General features: G+C 42.5%; 1 protein-coding gene across 2 annotated transcripts in view; it reads right to left on the bottom strand.

Annotated features, from left to right (window-relative positions):
- The window catches only part of ADAMTS17 (ADAM metallopeptidase with thrombospondin type 1 motif 17), a 265,553-nt gene that overhangs the window by 161,940 nt on the left and 80,149 nt on the right, over positions 1-23,464 (bottom strand). For both annotated transcript variants that reach the window (XM_030578668.1, XM_030578669.1), the window contains one exon: positions 14,177-14,282. In XM_030578668.1, coding sequence (XP_030434528.1) covers positions 14,177-14,282 — 106 coding nt within the window. The remainder of the gene's footprint in view (positions 1-14,176; positions 14,283-23,464) is intronic.

Raw genomic sequence — 23,464 nt, 5'->3', positions numbered from 1 at the left:
GCAGTATTAGTACAGCTGTATAGGGCCAGCGCTGCAGAGTGGCCACACTTACAGCAACCAGCGCTGCAAGTGGTGTTAGATGTGGCCACACTGCAGCGCTGTTGGGCGGCTTCAAGGGGGGTTCGGGGAACCCCTGCAAACCGCGGGGAAGGAGACCTGCTTGCACGGGGGTTCGGGGAACGCGAGAGCACACCGCGGGGAAGGAGACCTGCTTGCGGGGAGGGGGTTCGGGGAACGCGAGAGCACCCCGCGGGTAAGGAGACCTGCTTGCACGGGGGTTCAGGGAACACGAGAGCAAACCGTGGGGAAGGAGACCTGCTTGATTACCAGAGAGGTATCCTCAGGTATGCTGGGATACCTGCTTATTCCACGGAGGTCAAGAAAAGCGCTGGTAAGTGTCTACACTTGATTACCAGCGCTGGATCACCAGCGCTGGATCCTCTACACCCGAGACAAAACGGGAGTACGGCCAGCGATGCAAACAGGGAGTTGCAGCGCTGGTGATGCCCTGCAGATGTGTACACCTCCTAAGTTACAGCACTGTAACCCCCTCACCAGCGCTGCAACTTTGTGATGTAGACAAGCCCTAACAGGACTACCACTCTGAAACCTGTCAGTATATACCTTGGGGTTGGCAAATGCCTGTTAAATGGCTTTATTACCCCTTGAATGTCTCTTTAACAGTTTCAATGTTGTGCTAATAGGTCTGGCAGGCTGGAGGTTTTTTCACTTTTAACTACTAGATTCCCTCCCAAGGAAGACTGACCAGGCTAGAGCAGCCATCTGTGGGAGCCTGCAGGAAGGGTCAGAACAGGGATAGGAAAACAAGAGGGTGGACACTAAGACCCAGTGCTGCCCCAAATTTTCAGGTGCCCTACGCAGCTGCCTATGCCTAAGGATGGCCCTGTCTGCAAGGACAGTGTGAAAGTTTCAATTACATCCACATCACAGCCACTTCGTGCGGATCAGTTTCACTCCCTCTCCTTAAGGGCACTTTGTTCCTAGCAATTACTCCTTCTGCCTCCCAGCTCCTTATTTTCTTGGGACTGTTCACACCGGAGCAGCTGGGGAAAATAATTTATAATCCTGGAGTCATTCAGCTTTGACTGCTCAGAAACCATTTTAAAAGCTCAGCGCACAGAGTCATCACCCAGTCTCCTTTGCGTGTTCTGCATGGAGAGACTTGATATCAAACAGAAACACTGCAGACTATGGCTTGATATCAAAGCAATTTGGAAATGGTATGTTCAGACCAATCCACAAATGGAATTCTTCGGGTGTGGGATGTCTGTTTGCCTATAAACCTTAGAGCTAATGAATCCAAATTTGCTTTTAATATTGTCTAGAAATTCTATATGAAAAAAGTAATAAGCAACTTGAAAAGAGATACCTCTGCTTCGAAAAAAACTTTATAGTAAGATCTTCACGCCAAAGACAAATTATAGTGAAACAAAAAAGGTCTGTTATCTTCAGAACCAGATACCTCTTAGAGGGCCTTCAGCTGAGGAGTGCGGTTTGCATGTCATTTAGCTGATGACAGCTTTCTGGATACTGTACAGGTGTGTTTTTCAATAAATGAGGAATGTGTTTCTGCTCATGATGTTCACATTTACTGCAGTAAATGTGTGTTGTAAAACAAAGTGGAGTAAGGCTGTTTCAGTAAACAGAGTAAGGCTTTCAGGTAGAGCTGTCAATTAATCACAGTTAACTCATGTGATTAACTCAAAAATTAATTGCAGTTTTAATCGCACTGTTAAACAGAATACCAATTGAATTTTATTAAATATTTTTGGACGTTTTCCTACATTTTCAAAATATATTGATTTCAATTACAACACTGAATACGAAATATACAGTGCTTACTTTATATTATTATTACAAATACTTGCACTGTAAAAATGAAAAACAAAAAAAATAGTATTTTTCAATTCACTTCATATAAGTTCTGTAGTGGAACCTCTTTATTGTGAAAGCGCAACTTACAAATGTAGACTTTTTTTTGTTACCTAACTGCACTCAAAAACAAAAAGTCCACTCAGTCCTACCTCTTGTTCAGCCAATCGCTAAGACAAACAAGTTTGTTAACATTTATGGAAGATAATGCTGCTGGCTTCTTATTTACAACGTCACCTGAAAGTGAGAATAGGTATTTGCATGGCACTTTTGTAGCCGGCACTGCAAGGGGACAAGGAGAAGAGGGGGGTTGTATGGGTCATGGGTTCGGGGGGGGGGAGTCAGGGGGCGGGAAGTGGGGGGGGAGCATGTGGGCAAGGCTGATTGGGGAGGCACAGCCTTCCCCATCCAGCCCTCCATACAGTTTCAGAACCCCGATGTGGCCCTCAGACCAAAAAGTTTGCCCATCCCTGATTTAAAGTATTTATTGTATTTTGTATAGAAAAAACTCATTTTCCAAACAGAACACTTTTAAAGATACATGCCTAAATTAGACTGGAAAGCTTTCTACAGGGAATAATCTAACCCAAGGGTCTTTTCTAACCCTAACTTCTATAATCCATACGAACATCAAAAACAATAGCTTACAAAACCTGCACTTTCATCAACTAATCCTGGAGTGACTCTGGCAAATCACAGCACACAGGAAGTAAGTCGTGGCTGACAGGTAGTTGCTGTGGAGATGACAGCTGTTTACTGAAGAATCTCACCTTTATAAGCATGCATCTAGCAGAGAGGCTGCTGCTGAAAAACATGCCAGTCTAAGGGTCTGTAGAAACTGGAGTTGAAATCAGTGGCAACTGGCTTGGAAAAAAATACTATGAGAGGTAGGGCATTTGACATTTTTAAAGAGGGAATGTGCTTATGAATGTGGGTGAAATCAGGGCGTAGGGTGAGTTTCTGGAGCAGGGAGAGGAGGCCCAAATATGCTGACTACATCCATTTCTGTATTTGTTAACCTCGAAGGAGGAGAGGATTCTTCAGCTAAGAAAGGGGCAGTGAGGGCAGATGACGATGGTCAGCAATTTCTTCGTTTTAACTAATGACGGACCGAAACCAAAGCCCTGGATTCATTTTTTTTTTCTTGGATGCAAGGACTCAAACTCTACTGACAAACCCACTCCTATGGTTTTGTTCCTGAATCAAATCCCACTTCCCAGTTCCAGCTCAGATGTAGGGTCAGGTTCTGAAGGAGGGTAAGGTACAATGCAGACAAAGAAAATGTTTTTAACTGAAGTTTACTATCTAGTAAATCCCTCTTTGCTGAATTCTATCTGCAAGCGTTTGGCCGAAGAGTGGAAGGATAAATGCAGCACAGCCTTGCTTCTTACCCTACCAAAATGCAGCCTCTTATCACAGGACAGTAAGTGGAACACGCTTGTAGATGTTAACTTCTTGACACTAGACCATCAGCCATCCTGTTACTGGATAGAGCTTCCTTCAAGCCGCATGGGACTTTGGATTTAGTTCTCGTCACAGATTTATGAATCTCAGATGAGCTTGCTCATCAGACAGATTACCACACTTCCAAGCATGTCCGTCATTTTAACCTGGAACCAGAAGAACTCAGGTGGCCATGCAAGCAGCCTGATCTACAACAGAACTCAACTTCCAGAGGGAAATTAAATACATCAGCTAGACCGTTACCCTTGTACAAAAACAAATGCTTACTTGGTAAATGGTGCTAGCAAACCTAATACTTCCTGTGTCAGTGGTGTACCATGGAGGTTGCATAATTAGTATTCGTAGAGTGCCTAGGGTTTTGTGTCATTGGGTGTACATGGCCATTGCCAGCAAAGCCAATGGCGTATGAAACCAGAGCCTTCACAGCAGGAAGCAGATACAAGCTTTGCCAGCTCATTACAGACCGGCTATTTAATGTATCCTTGGCTTACTCAGCAGAACAAGTCTTCAAAAAAGAAAGAGAGAGTTGGCAAACTCACAAAGCTGTTGATTAAACTAATATTTTCTTGGCTGGGTGTCTCTAAATGACTCACTGCTGTGTGCCTATTCAGTGCATCTCTACTGCCTTGAAGCATAGCTGTACTGCTTAAAATAAAGAAGTTACTGGGACTGGGACAAAATGTCATTTCACTAGGGACTTCGCAGACACGCTTAAGGAAACGCTCTGAGCAGAACTGTGAAAACTCTTACCACGGAGTCAAGAATGCAATGCAAAGCAAAAATAGATATTCTTCCCCCCGGTTTCAGTGAGTTTATATCCTGGGAAAATATTGTAACTAAACAAAAAGAGAGACCCTGGGGGCAGGGAGGGAAGAAGAGAGTATTTGATTGCCAAGATGCAATACCAAAAATAGTCAGTTCGGTTTCTTCACTGGAAAATACCTGGTTACTCCATGCATAGATTCTGGTGATGAGGTCAGGAAGTCCTTTAAATTATGAAGCAGCAAAAAAAGGTTTTAACAACATTAACAAATCATGACTGGGGGGCAGGGGGTACGCAGGGCAGGCAATCTCACACAAAAATTCAAAGCTCAAAATGATACTCAAGGGAAGAATATTCGCTGACTCAAAAATAAAATGACAGTTTGAATGAACTGGTCCAATTAGAGAGGCCTATGCGAAGTGGCCAAATCTGCATCTTCCAACTTATTTGTAGAGCTCTTCACTGACCAATGATTTTGCAGAGGGTGGATGGCTTGGAAGATTGGGAACAGGAGATAAAGGTGTATTTTATCGCTAGTGCTAGAATCTTTGATTCAGTATGAACTTCGATTTCCCTCGTTTTGTTTTGTTTTCTCTCGTCTTTCATTTTTCCTGCCTGCTGCTGTAACTGGTGTAGAGTCCCCCGGAGTTAACACCCGCAGCTCTCTGAAAATGTAAAGCCCAAATGACCGCTTTAACTTCACCGAGGTACCCCATGGTCTGAGGATATCTGTGACCCTATATCATTACTCATGTTGGCCTTGCCCCACCAAGACAACCTCTCTCCTTTCACTCAAAGCCCTTGTTGCTAGATATTGCTCAGAAGCATTCATTCCCTTTAAGCACTTCCCTTTTTTCCAGTCAATTTCACTCCCCATTTCTACCCTTCTCCAAACTCTACTCAGCCAAATCTCAAGAGTATTCTTCTTCTTCTCCTTCTCTTTTCTGATCTGACTTCAGCATTAATTATGAACCTAATACAATCAATGGTTTTGAGTTGTTTCCACTGCAGGGCAATTGCCTAGGACACATAACACACAACTGGACAAAGCACTAATTACACATATACTGTAGGGAACAATTCTGCATGTTTGTTTGTATTTAACGGATGACCTAACAGTCAGGTTCTCGAAGTTCTATGATGTCCCATCACTGTCCTGGACCTAATCAACTCTAGTCACATCCTCTTTGTTTAGCAGAATCTCCACTATTCTTTTCAGCCACACATTCAACTTGATCATTGGTTGCTGATTCCGTTTCTGAAAGGGGTGCCATTATGCTTCTGAGAAAGCCACTTTAATGCCCTCTTCTTTACCAAGCTACAACAACAATTTTAACACAATTACACTACAGATTCCTCAGTGGGAGTAATATACGTGTATGACTTTTTCAGGCTAAATCAAGCCCCTCTTTCACCACCAGAACTGGCTGATTAGACCTTGTTCAGCATGACCCAGAAGTACAAAGATACATGATGAAATAGCCAGTGTTCGGTTTTGACTGTTTTGGAGTTGAACTGAAAGGGCAACTTAACTGTGAAAACATGCCTGCAATTACTCGTGGCTGAATAATGAATAACTGAAACAAAGAGAAGCATTCCACAATAGATTTACAACAGACAAGTCAGAAAATAAAATGAGCAGCTCTGGGGTGGGTACTGTCTGCTGCCAGCATTTCCAACCAGCCTCAGGGTCCAGCCCTACAACGCTTGAGATCATTGGAAGCAGGTTTGGATTCCCCTAAGAGCACAGATGGCAGATACCATTAGTCTAATGCCTGGTTTCTGCAAAACATTTAAGTACATGCTTGGCTTTAAGCGTGATCTTACGCCTCATTCCTCATACGGTGGTGTATGGGGGTTTGTTAAGAAAGGTTGTGGGGAGTGAACAGTGTGTCTGGAGCTATGTGCTACGCAGGTTCACTCAGAAGGGTTTGTACTGTAAGTACTGCAAACTGATATCAGTGTCTATCATGGTCAACTACAAAAGAAAAAAAAATACATCACAAGACACCTGCTTGCTAACAACCCTCCTCTACCTCGCTCTATTACTGAAGATGGGCTTGAACCAAAAGCACAACTTCTAACATCCATGACGTCCATGAAGTCTGCATCCAGATCCTCCCTTCATGGCCAGCCCCTCTCCCTAGGACCAGACTGAAATGCTGGAATTGAACTGTTCTCCTCCTTGGGAAGGTCTCCATCTGTGTCCATAGGTTTGCATCTTGGGCCATCTCTAATTCTACTGAAGTTCAGTTAAAAGTGGGAGCAAACAAATACATATCAGAGTGAGCCCTGGAGTTTTTCAGGCATGGCCTATATGCTGATAATTCCCCGCCTCTGGCCATAAACATGTAACCTAGTGACAACAACTTCTTAATTCAATATAAATTGATGGTCAAAAATCTCTTAAATAGCCTCTCAAAATTACAAGGGAGGGACCATTTTAATCTACTTAGTAACCAAGATCCAGTTTCTTACTAGGAATGGGATTGAGCCGAACTTCTGCCCAAACCTTTAACAAAGCCTTTTGGTAGATTGAAAAACACTGATTTCATTTTCTTCTTCCCAGCCTCTTGAATTTCTGTGATTTCCTGCACTTTGATTCCAGAGAGAAAACGTGCCTCTTATGGCATTCACAGGAGAACACCTCACGTTCTCATGCGATTTACCGGACAGTTTGAGAGACCCCAGCAGCTCTGAAGAAAGCACTATGATTTTGGGCGCCTATCTGATCACTGGAGCTTTTTGAAGTTCACCTGCCATTATTTCCTCCTACATAACTTCATAAAACATATATGCACAATGCACATACTGGAAGCAGCATGGTCTAGTAGTTAAAACTCATGACAGTCAGGAGAGCTGAATTCTAACTCCAGCTCTTCTCCTGTCTCATTACGTGACTTAAGACAAGTTACTTAATTCTTCTCTGTGCTTCAGTGCCCCGAGACAGTACTACTTCCCTGCCTCACAGGAGGTCCTTAGATGGAAGTGTTGTTATTAACTTCTATTTTCAAGACATACACAACTACCCACCAGCGCTTCTTATAACCGTTAGCACTGCTGAAATGCAACCACAGAGGCTGAAACCATGTCCGCACAGCCACGGGCCCCATCAGAATCAGTTGGGGCTATGTCACTACTGCAGACCCAGCTGGGAGACTAATGCCTTCACTTTGCCTCCAGATTCTCTTTTCAAGATTATTATTTCCATCTCTAACTGCACGTTGTGCAGGTATTTGGCTTAACCTGCAAATTCCAGTCACTATCAAAGTTGCAAACTCTTTTTAATTAACTGTGTTTAAAAGGAGACTGGATTTTCTAGGCATCAAAATTAGAATGAGGAAAGGATTAAAAGAGTAATTTGCACTTCAATAGCACATTTCACACAAGGGTCCCAGAGCACTCTATGAACATGAATAAAGGGAGCCCCAACCAGAATCATCAGGCAGGTGTTATTCTATCATAAGATTTTCTATAATGCCCATGCCTATAGTACTTAAGCACTGCACATATAAACGGGATCTCAATGCTCACGTTCCAGATAGGACCTGAGAATAGTAGGTGAAACCTAAGAAGCACAGTTATATTTTTTTCCCCTCTGTGTTGTGGGTTATCTCTGTTTGTTTCAAGAGATGGTTGCAGAGACAAAGTTTTATCAAACAGTCCGGTTTTGCAGCATGCTCTGAAAATCAGTCGACTCAGAGTCTGGAACTGTCTAATCTTCTCTTGTACTTTAGTTCTACAGATGAACCTCTTCAACCAAGAATGCTATATTTCCACTTCCCAGAAGCATTGACCTGAGCTTTGTTAATTGCATTAACCTACAACAGGGGTCGGCAACCTTTCAGAAGTGGTGTGCCGAGTCTTCATTTATTCACTCTAATTTAAGGTTCTGTGAGCCAGTAATATATTTTAACGTTTTTAGAAGGTCTCTTTCTCTAAGTCTATAATATAGAACTAAACTATTGTTGTATGTAAAGTAAATACGTTTTTTAAAATGTTTAAGAAGCTCCTTTTAAAATTAAATTAAAATGCAGAGTCCCCCGGACTGGTGGCCAGGACCCAGGCAGTGTGAGTGCCGCTGAAATTCAGCTCACGTGCCGCCTTCGGCACATGTGCCATAGGTTGCCTACCCCTGACCTACAAAGATACAGCTGTCTTGATGGGTCAGCAATGGAGGTAAACTGTTGCAGGCTGGCCCTGATCTGTTGATGCCTTTGAAAACCAGGCCCAAGGCCTTCAGTTGGCATCAGAAGGGAATTGGGAGTCAGTGGATGTGCTCGATTTCACAGATGAGAAAGCTGAGGCGGAGAGATGAAACTTGGCCAGGATGTCACACAAGTGCATGACAGAGCTGAGAGTAGAAACCAGATACTCTGGCTCCCTGACCTCTGTTCTAACCTTTCAGACATACCATCCTTAATTAGAGAGAGAGAGAAGGCTTCCTGGACCCTAGTCCATTGTCCTAGTCCTCTCTATTTGGATATTAACTTGACTACGTCACAACCCTCCTGTATTGAAGCCCTCTGCTGGCCCCTCCATAGCCCTGCATAAGTCTGCCCTTCTCTACTTACCCAAACGCATCTCTCTTCACATCAGCCTCACCCCTTTGCTGCACCAGTGATGCCACCTTCGGCATCACCTACTTTTCACATCTCTGTGCATGTTTCCAACATTAGGACTCACAAATGTTATGGCTACAAAGTCAAACACTCGAAAGTCAGGAAATGCATATTTACAGTTGCCTGTGCCGTCTTCTGTATATGCAGTATGATCATCTTTAATTACGTGTTCACACACTATCTTTATCACACAACCCCTGCCTCATGCAGTGCATAGTACAGATGCATAAGAGGGAAGAATTAAGGTAGCATGGGCAACCTTAGGACTGGCATTACCTATCTTTTGATTGCTTGACTTTGCAACCTTACAAATGTTGTTTTGATGTAGTTTTTTGGTCTGTAATGATAACTAATCGGCTAATTGATTGCTTTCTGCAAATTAATTCACATACTTTTACAATAACAATGGAATCACTATGGAAGAATCATTCCACATAAATTCACGTCAGTGCTGAGGTCTTTGCCTGATAGCTGTGGGACTAACTCATGCTGTCACTGAACTTTAAACAAGAACATTTGCAAGGCCTATCTTTCTTTCCCTGGACTGATCTTACTGTCAGCACCATAGAACGCTTTGGGGTTCCCGCCAGTAGGTCAGTGCTTTGCTTCTGATTTTCAAAGTCAGCTCCATAGCAATGCATGAAAGAAGAGTAAGGTAAGGAAAGAGAAACGAGCCCAACTAGGAGCTGTTACAAATAAAGGAGTTAATGTTTAAAGTCAGCCAGGATGGTGGAACAGTCCTTGAATATAAATGATACTCCTCTGCCTAAGTCAGGACTGCGGGTGTATTTTAGGTCAGGCTATAACTGTGCGGCTGCAGAGAATGAGGAAAGGAATTTTTTTTAATTCAAGAAAGGCCTTCCCAGCTTCCACCTCCCGCATCCTAAATTTCATAATCTTAGGATAAATCTTGGAGGATTAGCAGCAAAGGTTCCAAACTCATTATTATGACATCTCCAGAAATGCTCTTGCTGCTCTACACGGTTCTTTGGCTGACTGCAAAGCAACCACACGGTGCTGACTGGAGCCACAAACCACTTCATTTAAGGAAAATAAATGGCCTCAAACCAGCCTATTGTCCACTCCAGCAGAGATACCTGAACATTCCAATCTGTCTCCTATTTACTCTGGCCTGTCCCCATGCTCCATATTACATTTTTAATTTGTAATATGTCTTACAGGCAAATCTCTATACTTCACACATCTGGATAATTGCTTTTTCGACTTCCTGCTCTGGGGATTGGGATGTTTGCTTGTATGCCTACATTATACTGCCTCATATTTGCAAATATAAGCTGCCTTGGGATGTGATTCTGTACAGATCTTGGAGTTGTTCATGACAAGTCCTCTCTCCCACTTCTCCCCTCCAGGCCTGCAAGTGTTTTGACATCCTTCCCGGCTCCTATTTTTATATGGTCATTTGCATGACAGGATCTTCCTGCTGGATGCTGTGCTAGACGTATTGGGCCAATATTTTACTTTACAAGTCTATCAGCTTACACACCAGCCTACAAAAGGAGCATTCACCAAAGACCCGATATGCGCACAGCACCTTTGAAAGAATGCCTGGCTCGTGATACTCACTACACAGGCTATACTTTACAATTACCCAACAGACAAGTGCATACACTCCGGTCATTTTAAACCAAGCAACAAGAATTAGCAGGAGTTTCTAAAGCAAATAATCACATTGACCCTGTGACAGAGACCTGCCTCGCCTTACATCCTCTCTTGCCCAGCTCCACATGCATGATGGTTCCAAATAAAATGCTGTTTGGTTTGGCCTGGATTGGCTTTTTACCTCCTGCTCGTTTTCATTCTCATCTGTTTCAGCTTTGAGGAAGAGACCATGTGATGTCCGCTCTGCTGGCAACAGACTGTGTTCGGCCTTTTGCCGTTTATTTCTCTTCATTTTCTCAAGGACATTTGACACCTTATGGCCTCCAGCCAGACCACCTCAGGCTGTTGTCTCACAACCGAGGCAGCTCAGGTAATGTTTGACTAGGAGACATCTCCACATTCCCTCCAGGAAGCCTCAGGCTGCCACAGGAAGCCGTGTTGGTGACAGAGCTGGCCTGGAAAGAACATGGCTGCAGCCCACCCAATCTAATTTGGGGGGACTAAGGAACAGAAAGGAGAATCTCAGCTTTTATTTAAAAACAAACGAATAAAACTTTCTAGCCTTTTTCCTTGCAAAAAGCCTTGAAAATGGTAAAAAGAGCAGTGCTAAACCGCCCGGGCCCCAAGTCTCCTTAAGCAACCTTTTCAACGAGCTCCCCCATTGTGGGCACTCCAGTTTGCAGTTCAACTCTTTGAGGGCAATCAACAGTGTCATCAAGGAACACAGCCTCTGCAAAAGAGGTTTCTAAACACATACAGTAGAACCTCAGAGTTAAACGCCTCAGGAGTGGAGGGTGTTCGTAACGCTGAACAAAACGGAATGGTTGTTTTTTCAAAAGTTTACAACTGAACATGGACTTCATACAGCTTGGAACTTTACTATGCTGAAGAAAAATGCTGCTTTTAATCACCTTAATTTAAATGAAACAAGCACAGAATGTTTCCTTACCTGGCCAAATCTTTTCTCTTTTTCTTTTAAAACGTTCCCTTTATTTTTTTTAGTAGTTTATATTTAAACACAGCACTGTACTATATTTGCCTGATTGCACATTTCCAGTTCCAAATGAGGTGTGTAGTTGACTGGTCAGTTCATAACTCTGGTGTTCGTAACTCTGAAGTTCTACTGTACGTATACTTCATTCCAAACAGAGGCAATACACAGAGCTACTGAAAAACAACAAAACCCTGCACCCAAACTGCTTTGGGATGTGAACAGTGTCTCTTCAGGGGCCTAGAACCCTCTTCTCTACCTTCTCCCCATGGTCTTTCTTGCCTATTTTTGGTCCCTTTGGTCTCTAAAATGGCTGGTGAGAGAACCCTCTTTTTATAAAGTTGTAATCTCTTGTATCAGGTGATGCTTCTGGTCAGCTTCAAAGCCCTCCCTATAAGTGATCAAGGTCTGCTCTCAGGTGATTTGTTGCTTGGTTACTGGCTCACCGGAAAGGAAGCTAGCTGTCCAAGGATGCTTGCATTTGAATAGGAGACCCTTCAAGTTAATGACCTTTGATCACTTTGCATTGTTTGCCCTCTGTCTTGGAATTGCAGTACAAGATGAAAGCAAAAAGATAAGGAAGAGACTGACAGTCTTACAGCCAAAATGGTGCTTACAAAACAAAATGGACTTAGTAGTTTGAGATACATACATATATGAATACACCATGTATTTACACAGAATAAATTTTTACAAGGCACTATTAGTAGGAACCTTGGTAAACACCAGGGGTGGGCCATTTGCTCCCCTTTTCACATAGCTGGACTTCCTATAGTCCAAGTATCCTCTCCTTCTGGTTGTGGCCCATTGCAAAACGAGTGCTGAATTTCCCTTAATAAATTAATCTTAAATTAGGCTTCCAATCAGTTTAACAGCTTGGCATGTGGTTTATATAAAAGAAAACCCAATGTTCTTCCTTTCTGCTGCTAAAACTACCCTCGGGTTGGCTCAGGTGCCTTTGGTGTCATTGGAGGGTGAATAAGAGGTTCATTTTAATGTTGTCATTGTCCACACAATTCCATTAAACAATTATATACAGTGGAACAGGACTGGCCAGAATCCAAACAGGATTTACTGGCTTTAGCTTAGCTACCAAATATCTGTTATTGTAGGTAATGAATATTCAACAGGAACATAAGAAGTAGGAGGCTATAAGCATTCAATCAAGAATTTCTAAACAGATTCTTCCTAAAGGGCACAATAGCGGGATTTGATCAAGACACTCCTGCCATTTAAGAGAGCAGCTAGCTGCAGAAATGTTTGATCCTAAACACTAGACAGGGTAACTGAGACACCATGCAATCATTTTGATTTTAATGGAAGGGGAGAAAAGGTTCACAGCCCACATGCATGTGTGTGAACCTTAATTTTGTTAGGCAGTAAACGTTGATAACCTGCTATGGGTTAAACCCGATTTAAACAGATTGTGGAAATCTGAACAAATTACAGTTCCATTATCAAAGGGAAGAGATGAATGAATAGCTCATACAAATGACTTATCCAGTGACTTTAGCCTCTTATCTTGCACGTGGGACACCACAAGCAGACTGAGATTTTGCTAGTTGAAAGTATCTGACAGATTTTGTTTTGCAAATCTTGGTTTAACTATGAATTGATCATGTTCCTTACAACTATCCCAGAGTCAGCGTCCAAAGTGTTTCAGTTGTGACTGATCTGATAAATTAATTATTTCTGTCCCAACTGAATGAGCGTGAAAGCGCCTCCTACCTATTCAAATCTAAAATTCAGTTTCCATGAACAATTTCACATCTGATTCTGAAATTTGACTGCAATGAATAGTTAACTTGATTGCCCAAATGACTGCAAAAAGAAAAAAAAATTAACAAGAAAAGGTATGACCAACACTTGGACTGAAACACACCTGAACTTTGATGGAAATTTGGATCTGGATGTGAACTTCACAGCTGACTCTGCTGTTGGAACCAATTAAAACTATATCTGACCACTCCTCCATTTTGGGAAAGTGTGGATCTAGATCTGAATTTGGCTGGGTCCACCTCTATTTTTCATACATATCTTCCGCCCCACATCTCAACATGTTACAAGAAGACTATTCTATAGGAGTAAACCTAGACTTTATTAAAAATGCTACAAGATACTACTAGCATCACGAGGCAGAGCGCTCGAGAACACAGTCTGGGAAGTCCTGAGTCCTATGCCCAGATCCGTCCTTGGACAGTACTCCGAATACATAAAGCAATACTGCCAGCATTTTCAAAACTAGGCTCTTAAATGTAGGCATCTAAGTGCATATTTAGGCACCTAAGTAAGGGGACTGTGGAGCTGCTGGGTGCATCGCACCCTTGAAAAGTCAAACTATTGTTTTAGTGCCTAAATATGTACCTGGAAGCCTAACTTTAGACACCCATTTTTCAAAGTCTTGCCCTATGTGTATAAGGGATGAATTCTGCTCTCAATTACACCAATATAAATATGGAGTAATTCCACTGATTTTAAAGTCTATGGAGTTGCACAAGTGTAAATGAGAATAGAATTGGTCCCTAAGAATTATCATCCATCTTCTCAACTACTGAGGTTTCTTTCTACTGTTTGCATTAAATATGGTATTTAAGTATGTGTGACGGGTTAAACAATAAAGATCTCTGTGCACTGAAATGGCTACTCAAGAAAACAGCCTAAAAATTAAGCAGTTCATCAGTTTATCAGCTCCTGAGATGAACTGGAGTTAGAAGATCATAACAGTCACACCAAACCAGTAATTTCACCTGTGAGAATTTAAATCAAGGCAGCAACATAAGTTTCCTCCATTTATAGATGCCATATTTAAGAGTCAACCCTTACTTGTGCCCAAGTTCATGTGCTATGGTAAATGCCAGATTGAGACCATTGTCTTCAGCAAGGACACACTTCCTCTTGGCACTGCATACACCTCCCAGGTAAGCGATCCCTGCAGAAAAGACACAGAGAACATTCTCATCAGTGCTGACAAAATGTCTCACACATTCAAAACACAGGGAAGTCAGCCAGCCATAACGCAGTAAAACAATGATGCAGGACTTGAGAACAGTACAGCAATTTGTTCACAAACTCATCTGATGATCTTGTTCAGCGTCCTCGTTCAGAGTGAAACATTCCAGCCTGTTTTTTTCATCACATAGAAATCATTCAAATTAGGCATATTCCCCCTTGCTGGAAAATATATTTAATCGTTAGTTAGGGTAACCAGATGTCCTGATTTTGGGGTCTTTTTCTTATATAGGCTCCTATTACCTCCCATCCCCATACTGATTTTTCACACTTGCTGTCTAATCACCCTATCATTAGTAGAGACTCAGAAGCTTCTCTCTAGAACCTGTAGCAACTGGTAGGGCACTGCTGGGTGTCCTCAACAGGCTTTTAAGTGGAATTTTCTTTTCACCTACAGTATCCTGCTAGAGAAACAATTAAACAATACAACCAGAGCTCCTTAGAAAGATCTTAACCATTCCCTTTGTTCATAGAATCATAGACTATTAGGGTTAGAAGGGACCTCAGGAGGTCATCTAGTCTAACCCCCTGCTCCAAGCAGGACCATCCCCAGATTTTTACCCCAGTTCCCTTAATGGCCCCCTCAGGAATTGAACTCACAACCCTGGGTTTAGTAGGCCAATGCTCAAACCCCTGAGCTATCCCTCCCCCCCATGTTGCCCATTTATTCTCATGCTTACTGATGGGGTCAGAGTCAGGAAAGCTGGCACACTATATACAATGTTAATGGAGGTGACAAAAATCTTCTAATGCTCTTGTGGCATTTAGGACTTGATCCTGCAAATGCTTACTCACAGGAGTACTCTCATTAGCTTCTATGGGGCTGCTTGCATGAATGAGGGTTTATAGGACTGGGGCCCAGTAATGGCTGTAGGGCATTTTACACCTCTCTGCAATGTGAGCTCCCAGTTAGATCAATGGGATTTTTGTAGAAAGACTGAGAGCTACGGTGGAACATGGCCCTGTGTGGTCAAAACTTTCCCCTGGCTACTGTTGCTGGACAGGCAAATCTGAAATCCCAGAAAAACATTCCAAGTGTTAGCATGCAAAGCAGGATTTCCCAAACAACATGCAGCTAACTAAATGCTGAGGATCAAATTTCCACTTTAATTAGGATCTTGCACAATGCGAGGGGAAAGGGAAAGTGCAGAGACCTTCAATAATTGCATTTTACTTTTTTCAAGGCTTAGGTTTTGGGTTTTTTTTTAAACCAGGAGACAAGGGATCTATTTACCTGCCGTTAAGTGCTGCTCCCACATAGAGGCAGCTTGGGGTTCAGCTGCCTTTAATAATTAGAGTAAAACAACGACAGCAACTGTGCTATACAAGTAGGACCATATTTTAACTCAGATCATCAAAGCACACACATCGTGTCTTAGTTTATCAGGACAGAAATTGTGTAGAACTCTCTGATTAGGTTTGGAAGGTGTCCTTTCCTATTTGTATGAGTTTTGACAAATAATATCGCTATTTATGTGCAAGGGGGTTTTGGATGGAATGGTGAGGTAGGTAATTGACTTAAATGTTTGCATTATTAGTGGGAATGGGGGAGGGAGAACTTAATCAAAATGTACTGAGTGTAGAAGTCCAGATTTCTAGCAGATGAAAAAATAAAATCAGCATAAATTCCTATTTTATTCTTGGCAATCAATGGCTATCAGACTAGATTCTGGAACTTCTCTCTCACATAAAATGGCACTTTGTAAGTAATCCCACCGAAATCAATGAGAAAATTTATGGTGCAATGTGCTATTCAAAGTAAGGGAATGAGAATTTAGCCCACAGAGCTGACGAAAGAAGAAAACCACAGAGCATGTAGATGTGTGCAACATATCCCATGCTTCTAATTCTTCTGAAGGGAGAAATAGATAATTCGCTATATTTAAGTCCACCACCATGCACTCAGATGGCACTGATTACAGTCTACTCCTTCTCAGCCTACTTGGAATCAACCATTTCTGGAAATATTTTCTGCACACAGGAAGGTGCAGTTTGGGAAAATTCTAGTTTACTGTAAAACCAACAATGGAAAGTGTGGAATTAAAGATTAGCTGCAAGGCTTTGGGTCAGAAGAAGGGAAAACTGAATAGCTCACAGTTACTGCAGATGGAAAGGATGTATCAGATGAGCCAGGCCATCCTCTGCTGTGCCTCATACTGTATTTTTTAATTCTTAAATCCTCTCCCAGTATCTGAATAACTTGGTTGGCGCTGAGGAGGAGGCAGCATCCTTTGTCCAGGCTGCTCTGCAGCTGCTACTCCAGCAGAAGAGATGCTGTATGTGTCGCTAACGGATTGCCAGCCCCACTTTCCATGGGGCAAGGGACTGGAGGGTCAACAATGGCAGACTTTTAGGGCCCTCTGTACTCCCCTAATATGCATGTGCATACACACACAGACACACACCTTCCACCTCTCTGTATTGTCCATGGGAGTTGCCCTGTAGCTGGGGTGCATGTCATGCAAGAGGTGCACACCCCTTGTATGATCTCCCCCAATTGACCCACCAGAGAGAAAGACAACTGTTCTGTTGCAGGCGGGACCTCTCTAGAATTGGCCCCTAATGGTAAGGCCCCACACAGTTTTCAATCCAGCCCCATTTCTGCCACAATAACTGTGAAAATTTGGACATTGCACTATGCCCAGAAGGTTGGTAAACCAACGCTCTGGCAGACCAAGGAAGGACCACACATTGCCATGCCTGTAGCTCCCTTTTTGTAACAGCATGCTCAAGCCCCTTGATAGATCATACCAGTCCACTGCCAAAGACAGCAGCAGGTAGGATTTCAAAAGGTTCTCATCCCAAAGGCAGTTACTTGGGAATTACACTAAATAAGGGCTGTGGCTCCATGAAGTACCACCATATTGCATCTCTTATAAATCAGCTAAAACTTAACACAGCTGTGTGGGGAAAGTTCAATGAATCACCCTGGGGCACAGTTCAAACCCTCAACTGGAGTTACAAAGTTTAACTACCTAGGGCGAAATCCTGACCCCACTGAACTCAATGGCAAAACTCCCACTCAATGGCCCAGGATTTCATCCCTAGGCTTCATGAACCTGATCTGAGGTCAGGGGAAAGACGTACTGACTTCGGTGGATTTTGGATCAGGTCTCATGTTGTCTATAGTGAGAACTAAGAGATTATGTAAGGATACCAAAGATGAGATTTGATCTTTTACTGGGGTGATAAGATAAATAGAATTGAAGTGTGAGTATGACAATCACCACAACAGGGATGAGGGGTCACCACAGAAAGAAGTTATCAGCTGGCAGGTGGCACAGAATCCCTAGAACTACATGTGAGTTTCCGAAATACCCTTAAAGACCAGGTTGTTTTTAAAGATAGATTCAGTTAAGAACCGTTTAAGAAGCATACTTCTTCTCAGACAGCAAATGACTCCTATTACCAGGAACTGCTGCGATGAAACAATATGGCATGACAGAAGCCACACAGACTATTCCGTTCCACTCCTAAGAGGTCCTGTCACCATCCTGCATGGAATAATTCTAGAATATAAACTGACAGCTGCTCGGGGCAGTCAGATGAAATCAAGATACTGTGATAAGGGATTTATAAAAAGATGTGGGATGAAATTCAGCTCTTGTTGTAAGCAGATTCTACTCTACTGAAATACACCATTGCTGAATCTGGCCCAGGGTTTTGAGAACATTTCAACAATTGCAAGTACAGTTGACAGTGAAATGATCAACGTAATGGAGTTACTTAAAAGCCAGACAATGTTTTTTTTCAGACCGCTAATCCTGAATCTTCCCCATTAATCTCCCAATTATCCATCTTGAGTAGAAAAATATGTCTCCTCAAATTAGCCAGATCTTTAAGATAACATATACCATAACTCCATGGAGCATCTGTTGCATGAGAACATCACGTCTACTCTCAATGGTCCAACACACAAGCAAGTTTAGATAGAATCATTTAAAACTTTCTTCAGATTCTGATACCACTTAAATTTCACAATGAGGGGCTCACTGAGAGCGCTGCTCTAGGATGGAGTGGGGCAACATTACCATATTTCAGCGGTTCTCAAACGTCATTGCACCGTGAACCCTTCTGACAACAAAAATTACTACATGACCCCAGGAGGGGGGGGGACCAAAGCTTGAGCCAGCTCGAGCCCCATCGCCTCAGGCTGGGGAACCAAAACCAAAGACCACGGGCTTCAGCCCCAGATGGTAGGGCTCGATCTTCAGCTTCAGACCTAGGCCCCAGCAAGTCTAACGCCAGCCATTTGGGGGTCCCAACCCACAGTTTGAGAACCCCTGCTATATTTGGATGATGTGGGCTGGTAGAAAAAGCTATAGTTTTTGGCAATAAATTAAAGAGGATAAATCTCAATTAAAAAGCTGAACACAATGTAGAGGCCTCAAATGGCAATCCTCCATGAAGCTGGAAGGTTGTTCGGCAATTCTAACCCCTGCTGGAAGTGATCGGCAGCAGCAGCACTGTAATGTGCTAAAGGCCTCATTACTAGATAATGGAAAACTAGAGAATTGCCAGTGATTAAGGATATGTAAACACAGATGGTCGAGAGAATAAAATGATTCAAGTAAAGAGATTAAGTGTTCCCAGTATCCACACGGATTCTATTCGGCCACTATAGAATATTGCCAATGACCAACATTCCAAAACTGGGGTGACCTAAAGCTACATCATTATTATTATTAATCATGATTATTACAGTAGTGCCTAGGGACCCACCAAGTTCAGAGCCCTATTGAGGTAGGCACTGTATGAACACAGAGTAGCACACAGCAGAAAGTTTATCACCTAAATCCATATGAATCGTAAATAAAAGTTTTGGCTTTCAGAGGCTTGGAGCACCTGCAGATTCCAGAGGCTTTCTGGAGCATCAATATAAGAGCTGTTGGAAAAAATTAAAACTTAAAAAATGTTGACTAAAAAATTGATTATAAAAAACACTGAGTGTCTATTACCTAGAAATTTAGGAGCATAACTTTAGGTACCCTAGTTTGATAATTGTGACCAATATATTTGGATTCAAACTCTTAGTTCAGAATGCAAGCAGTGATGCAATATTGATCCACAAATGAATACAAGAGTTTTTTATTCCATAAACGTATCTGACACTGGATTACAGTTGACTGTATTTCTAGCACATGCCATATGCTGCTCTATATTAACAACACTGGCTAGAGAAACATTGGACCTAATGGAAGTATAATCACAGCTGAGGTACAACCTTGTTTGGCTGGATTCTGTACAATATAGGTTCTCTCTTGCAATGGATGAATGCTTATCTTGTTTGACTTTTTATAACTAAAAAAATATCATGAGGAAAAAATGTTTGATTAAGCCCCTAAGAGTAAGATTCGTATTTGAGCCTCTCGAGTCTCCAAAATTAGACTGGAAACATCATGTCTTCAGGCTCACTCATGAAATTCCTGGCATGCTGAGGCTAGCCAGGCTGGGAATACTAGGAGAAAGGCTTCCCGTCATTTGGCAAGTCTGCTTCTGGCCCTGGCTTGAAGCCAGAGGTGTGTGAAAATGAAAAAAAGGGGGGATAAGTGAACTGAACTTTTTCAAACCTCAAACTGTTCTGAGGCAAGTGTGGAGATAATCTCTGGATGGAGCGTTCTTATGCAATCCAAACCAGCTCACTCACCCCTAACAGCCACGACCACTTCATTTTTAATAATAAAAATGCTGAAACAGGAGCATCAGTACAGAAGGGAGAGTAAAGCCAGTGCTATTTTGAAGCATTAGTTTGATTTTTTTTCCCATTCTTCCCCTGAGGAAACTGCATAATTACAGTATGTAACTTCTGAACTTGGGTTTGAATATATGATGCTATCTAGATTTCAACAGAAACCCACACACAACTGTGTAAACTCTGGTTTTATCCAAAAAGTTGTCACATGTAAACAGTTTGCAGCTGTTAGCCTTGTTGCCAGCTAATGAGACCTTTTCTAGAAGTGTTTCCAAGGGGAACGATTACTTTCCTCCTACCAGCTCAATTAGGTAGTTAGACATGACATAATTGCCAAGGTGATCACTAGCAAGAGCTGGAGGATGTAAACTTGTGAGGCATTTACCCCCAATTAATCCTAGAATGATATATACTGGGCTTACTGCTGACAACTGGGGAATGACTAATCAGCTCTCCCAGCAAGCCAATTGCCCAGGTACTCCTGCTTTTAATTTTGCAACTTCTGATTTACAACTGCTCTCTCTGTTTCTTAACATTCTTGTCTGCTCGTCCCCTCCTGACACAGCACGCCTGTTTTACAAAAACCTGGGCTGCTCCTTGCATTTTTTTTAAATGCATTTGCTGCTGGTGGAAGGTGGTAGACCAAAAGCTCTAAAGCAGTGGCTCTCAACCTTTCCAAACTAGTTAGGGTGACCAGCAAGCAAGTGTGAAAAATCGGGACACGGGATGAGGAGTAACGGGCGCCCATATAAGACAAAGCCCCAAATATTGGGACGGTCCCTATAAAATTGGGACATCTGGTCACCTTAAAACGACTGTACCCCTTTCAGGAGTCTGATTTGCCTTGCATAGCCCAAGTTTCACCTCACTTAAGAGTTACTTGTTCACAAAAATCAGACATAAAAATACAGAAATGTCACAGTACATTGCTACTGAAGAATTGCTGATGTTCTCATTTTTATCATATGATTATAAAATAAAACAAACAGAATATAAATATTGTATTTATCATTCAGTGCACAGTATATGGAGAAGTATAAACAAGTCCATTGTCTGTATGAAATTGCAGCACTGGACTGACTTCGCTTTTTATGTAGCCTGTTGTAAAACTAGGCAAATATCTAGATGAGTTGATGCACCCACTGGAAGACCTCTGTGTACCCCTGGTTGAGAACCACTGCCCTAAGGCATGAATTGCTGGTTAGTCACAGAACAAGGACAGCCTGCTCAAAGCATCAGTGTCGGAGGTGCATACATGCTTAAATACAGAACCAAAATTTTTTACCCCTCCATTCCCTGCATTTGCTATTACTTAAATGTGGTTATTCGACACACCCTCTCATATCTCTTCTCTTCATGCAGCTCCCAGACTGTCACAACTAGGCTTTTTTGCAGCCTCTGTCTATTCTATTCTTCCCTCTACCTAAAGGTCCTGGACAGGAAGATCAGAGGCCTGGTTCATTGCAATGGACTGTTCCTCTGTTCAATGATCTGCTTTGCATGTAAAAGTGCAATTAGATCATTCACCAGGAGTAGCTCTCTCTAACTGTGAGTTTAATAATAAATAACAACAACAGTAGCTCTCTCTTCTATAGAGCCTTATGCACAAAGGTTTCCACACACTTCCTCCGAGATAAGCAGCTAAATATCTACTAATTCGACAGCTGGAGAAGGGAAAGTACAGAGAAGCTAGCTGACACATCTGAGCTGGAAGCAGAACCGAGATCCGTCCTGAAAACGCACGTCAGTGGATAATGCTTCCTCTAAGTTTAGAAATATTCATGGCAAGACCTGAATCAGGAAAAGAGCACCCGCTCAGGCTCCCGTCCAGTGTGTACAGCACCAAGCGCTAAAGTACAGCATGAGCAGTGGCAGTGCAATTTCAACCATCACTACCGCACCAGTGAGCCCAAGCCTTGGTTGGGAGGGACCATCCAGAAGGGTAGAGAGCCAAAGTCTCTCCTCATTTGAGGAGGATATGCTAATTCAAAGCCAGCAGTGCAGTTTTAGCAGCACACATTCATTTGGCTTAGTTCTGGTCAGTCATTTAGATGTCAATTTCTGTTATTCTTGCAGTAACAACATGGTTTCCATTACAGTTTAACATTCGCATGAGGAACCTGTTTTCTTTAGCAACAATTTTCATTGTCACTGGAGTTAATGAAAACCACACTGGAAACAATACAGTCATTATGAACCAGAAGAAGAGACATTACAATGCAAGTTTCCAATGCACAGGAGACGGCTGTGGTTGGGTAGGAAGAAATATTCAAGCCAAAAGCCCTACACAGAGTAAGTTACAATGTTCTGAAAGTAGCAAAAACTATTCAGAAAATCATCTTTTTAAAAACAGAGGTCTCATATAATGGAACATGCAAGCCATTGTCATTGCAAGCAGTCAGGAAGAGCAGATTCCAAATAGTCTCCTTCATAAATATACATTTACCCTTAAAGGGAAGGTAGGCCATGAAATAAGCAAGTTTTCAGAGTACACAGGCAATGGATCTGCACTGTAGATCTGCAATCTGCCCTGGCAATGGATCTATCTGTTTTCTTCTGTTTTATTTCATTTCGTGACACAGCAGATAGCCCCTGTCTGTCCCAGTCCCTCCCTCCCCCGTCAATTAGTTGTAAGGCTGCAATACTGTAAGTACAACTCTTTCCTGGAGGTGGTGGAGGAAGGGGCATTTGGAGACGTATTTTAGTAGAGCTGGTTGGGAATTTTTCAACAGGATGTTTATTTCCTGGATAATGCCGATTCGTTGATTCTGAAACTTTTGGTGGAAATCTCTGTTTCAACAAACTTGGCAGGTCCAAGATAGAAAAGAGAGAGAGCTGCTCCCAGAGTAGCCAACAGCCTGCTCATTAGGTCACTTGCAATGCAGAAAACCCAGATTCACCTTCATGCTCCAAATCAGCCAAGAATTTCAACGTGGGTCTCGGACATCCCAGGATCAAGCCCCTGCCTGGTTCTCCCACAGGCCCTGATTACTGAATGTTGAAACATTTTGAAAGGTCTCAGCTTTGTTTAGGAAAGAAAACAGATTTTTCAAAACCTTGACCTTTTTGCAAAACAGAATGTGGGTTTTCCAGCCAGCCCTAGTACTTAAGACTCCATGACTAACTTTCAATGAGCCGTTAGTGCTGCTCTAAAACTTTAAACGTGGGCCCCAGATATATCTGTGCATTATTGCAGAAAGGACACCATCTCAGTCAGTAGGAGCACATTGTAGAGGAAAGCCCTTTCAAACTTTGTACAGTCCAGTCCTTCAGCTCTGCGGTAGAGGTCTGTTTGGGTCTAATTTTAAAGCCTGACTTGAACCAGACTAGACCACAGCCAATCCAAACCCAACATGAGCCCTAGAGTGTCGAGTTGTTTTCATACCCATCCACAACCCAACATCGGTAGT

Source organism: Gopherus evgoodei, chromosome 10, assembly GCF_007399415.2.
Source record: "Gopherus evgoodei ecotype Sinaloan lineage chromosome 10, rGopEvg1_v1.p, whole genome shotgun sequence".
NCBI classification, from domain to species: domain Eukaryota; kingdom Metazoa; phylum Chordata; order Testudines; family Testudinidae; genus Gopherus; species Gopherus evgoodei.
Note: the sequence above shows the minus strand (reverse complement) of the source record. Positions and strands in the feature narration are given on the sequence as shown.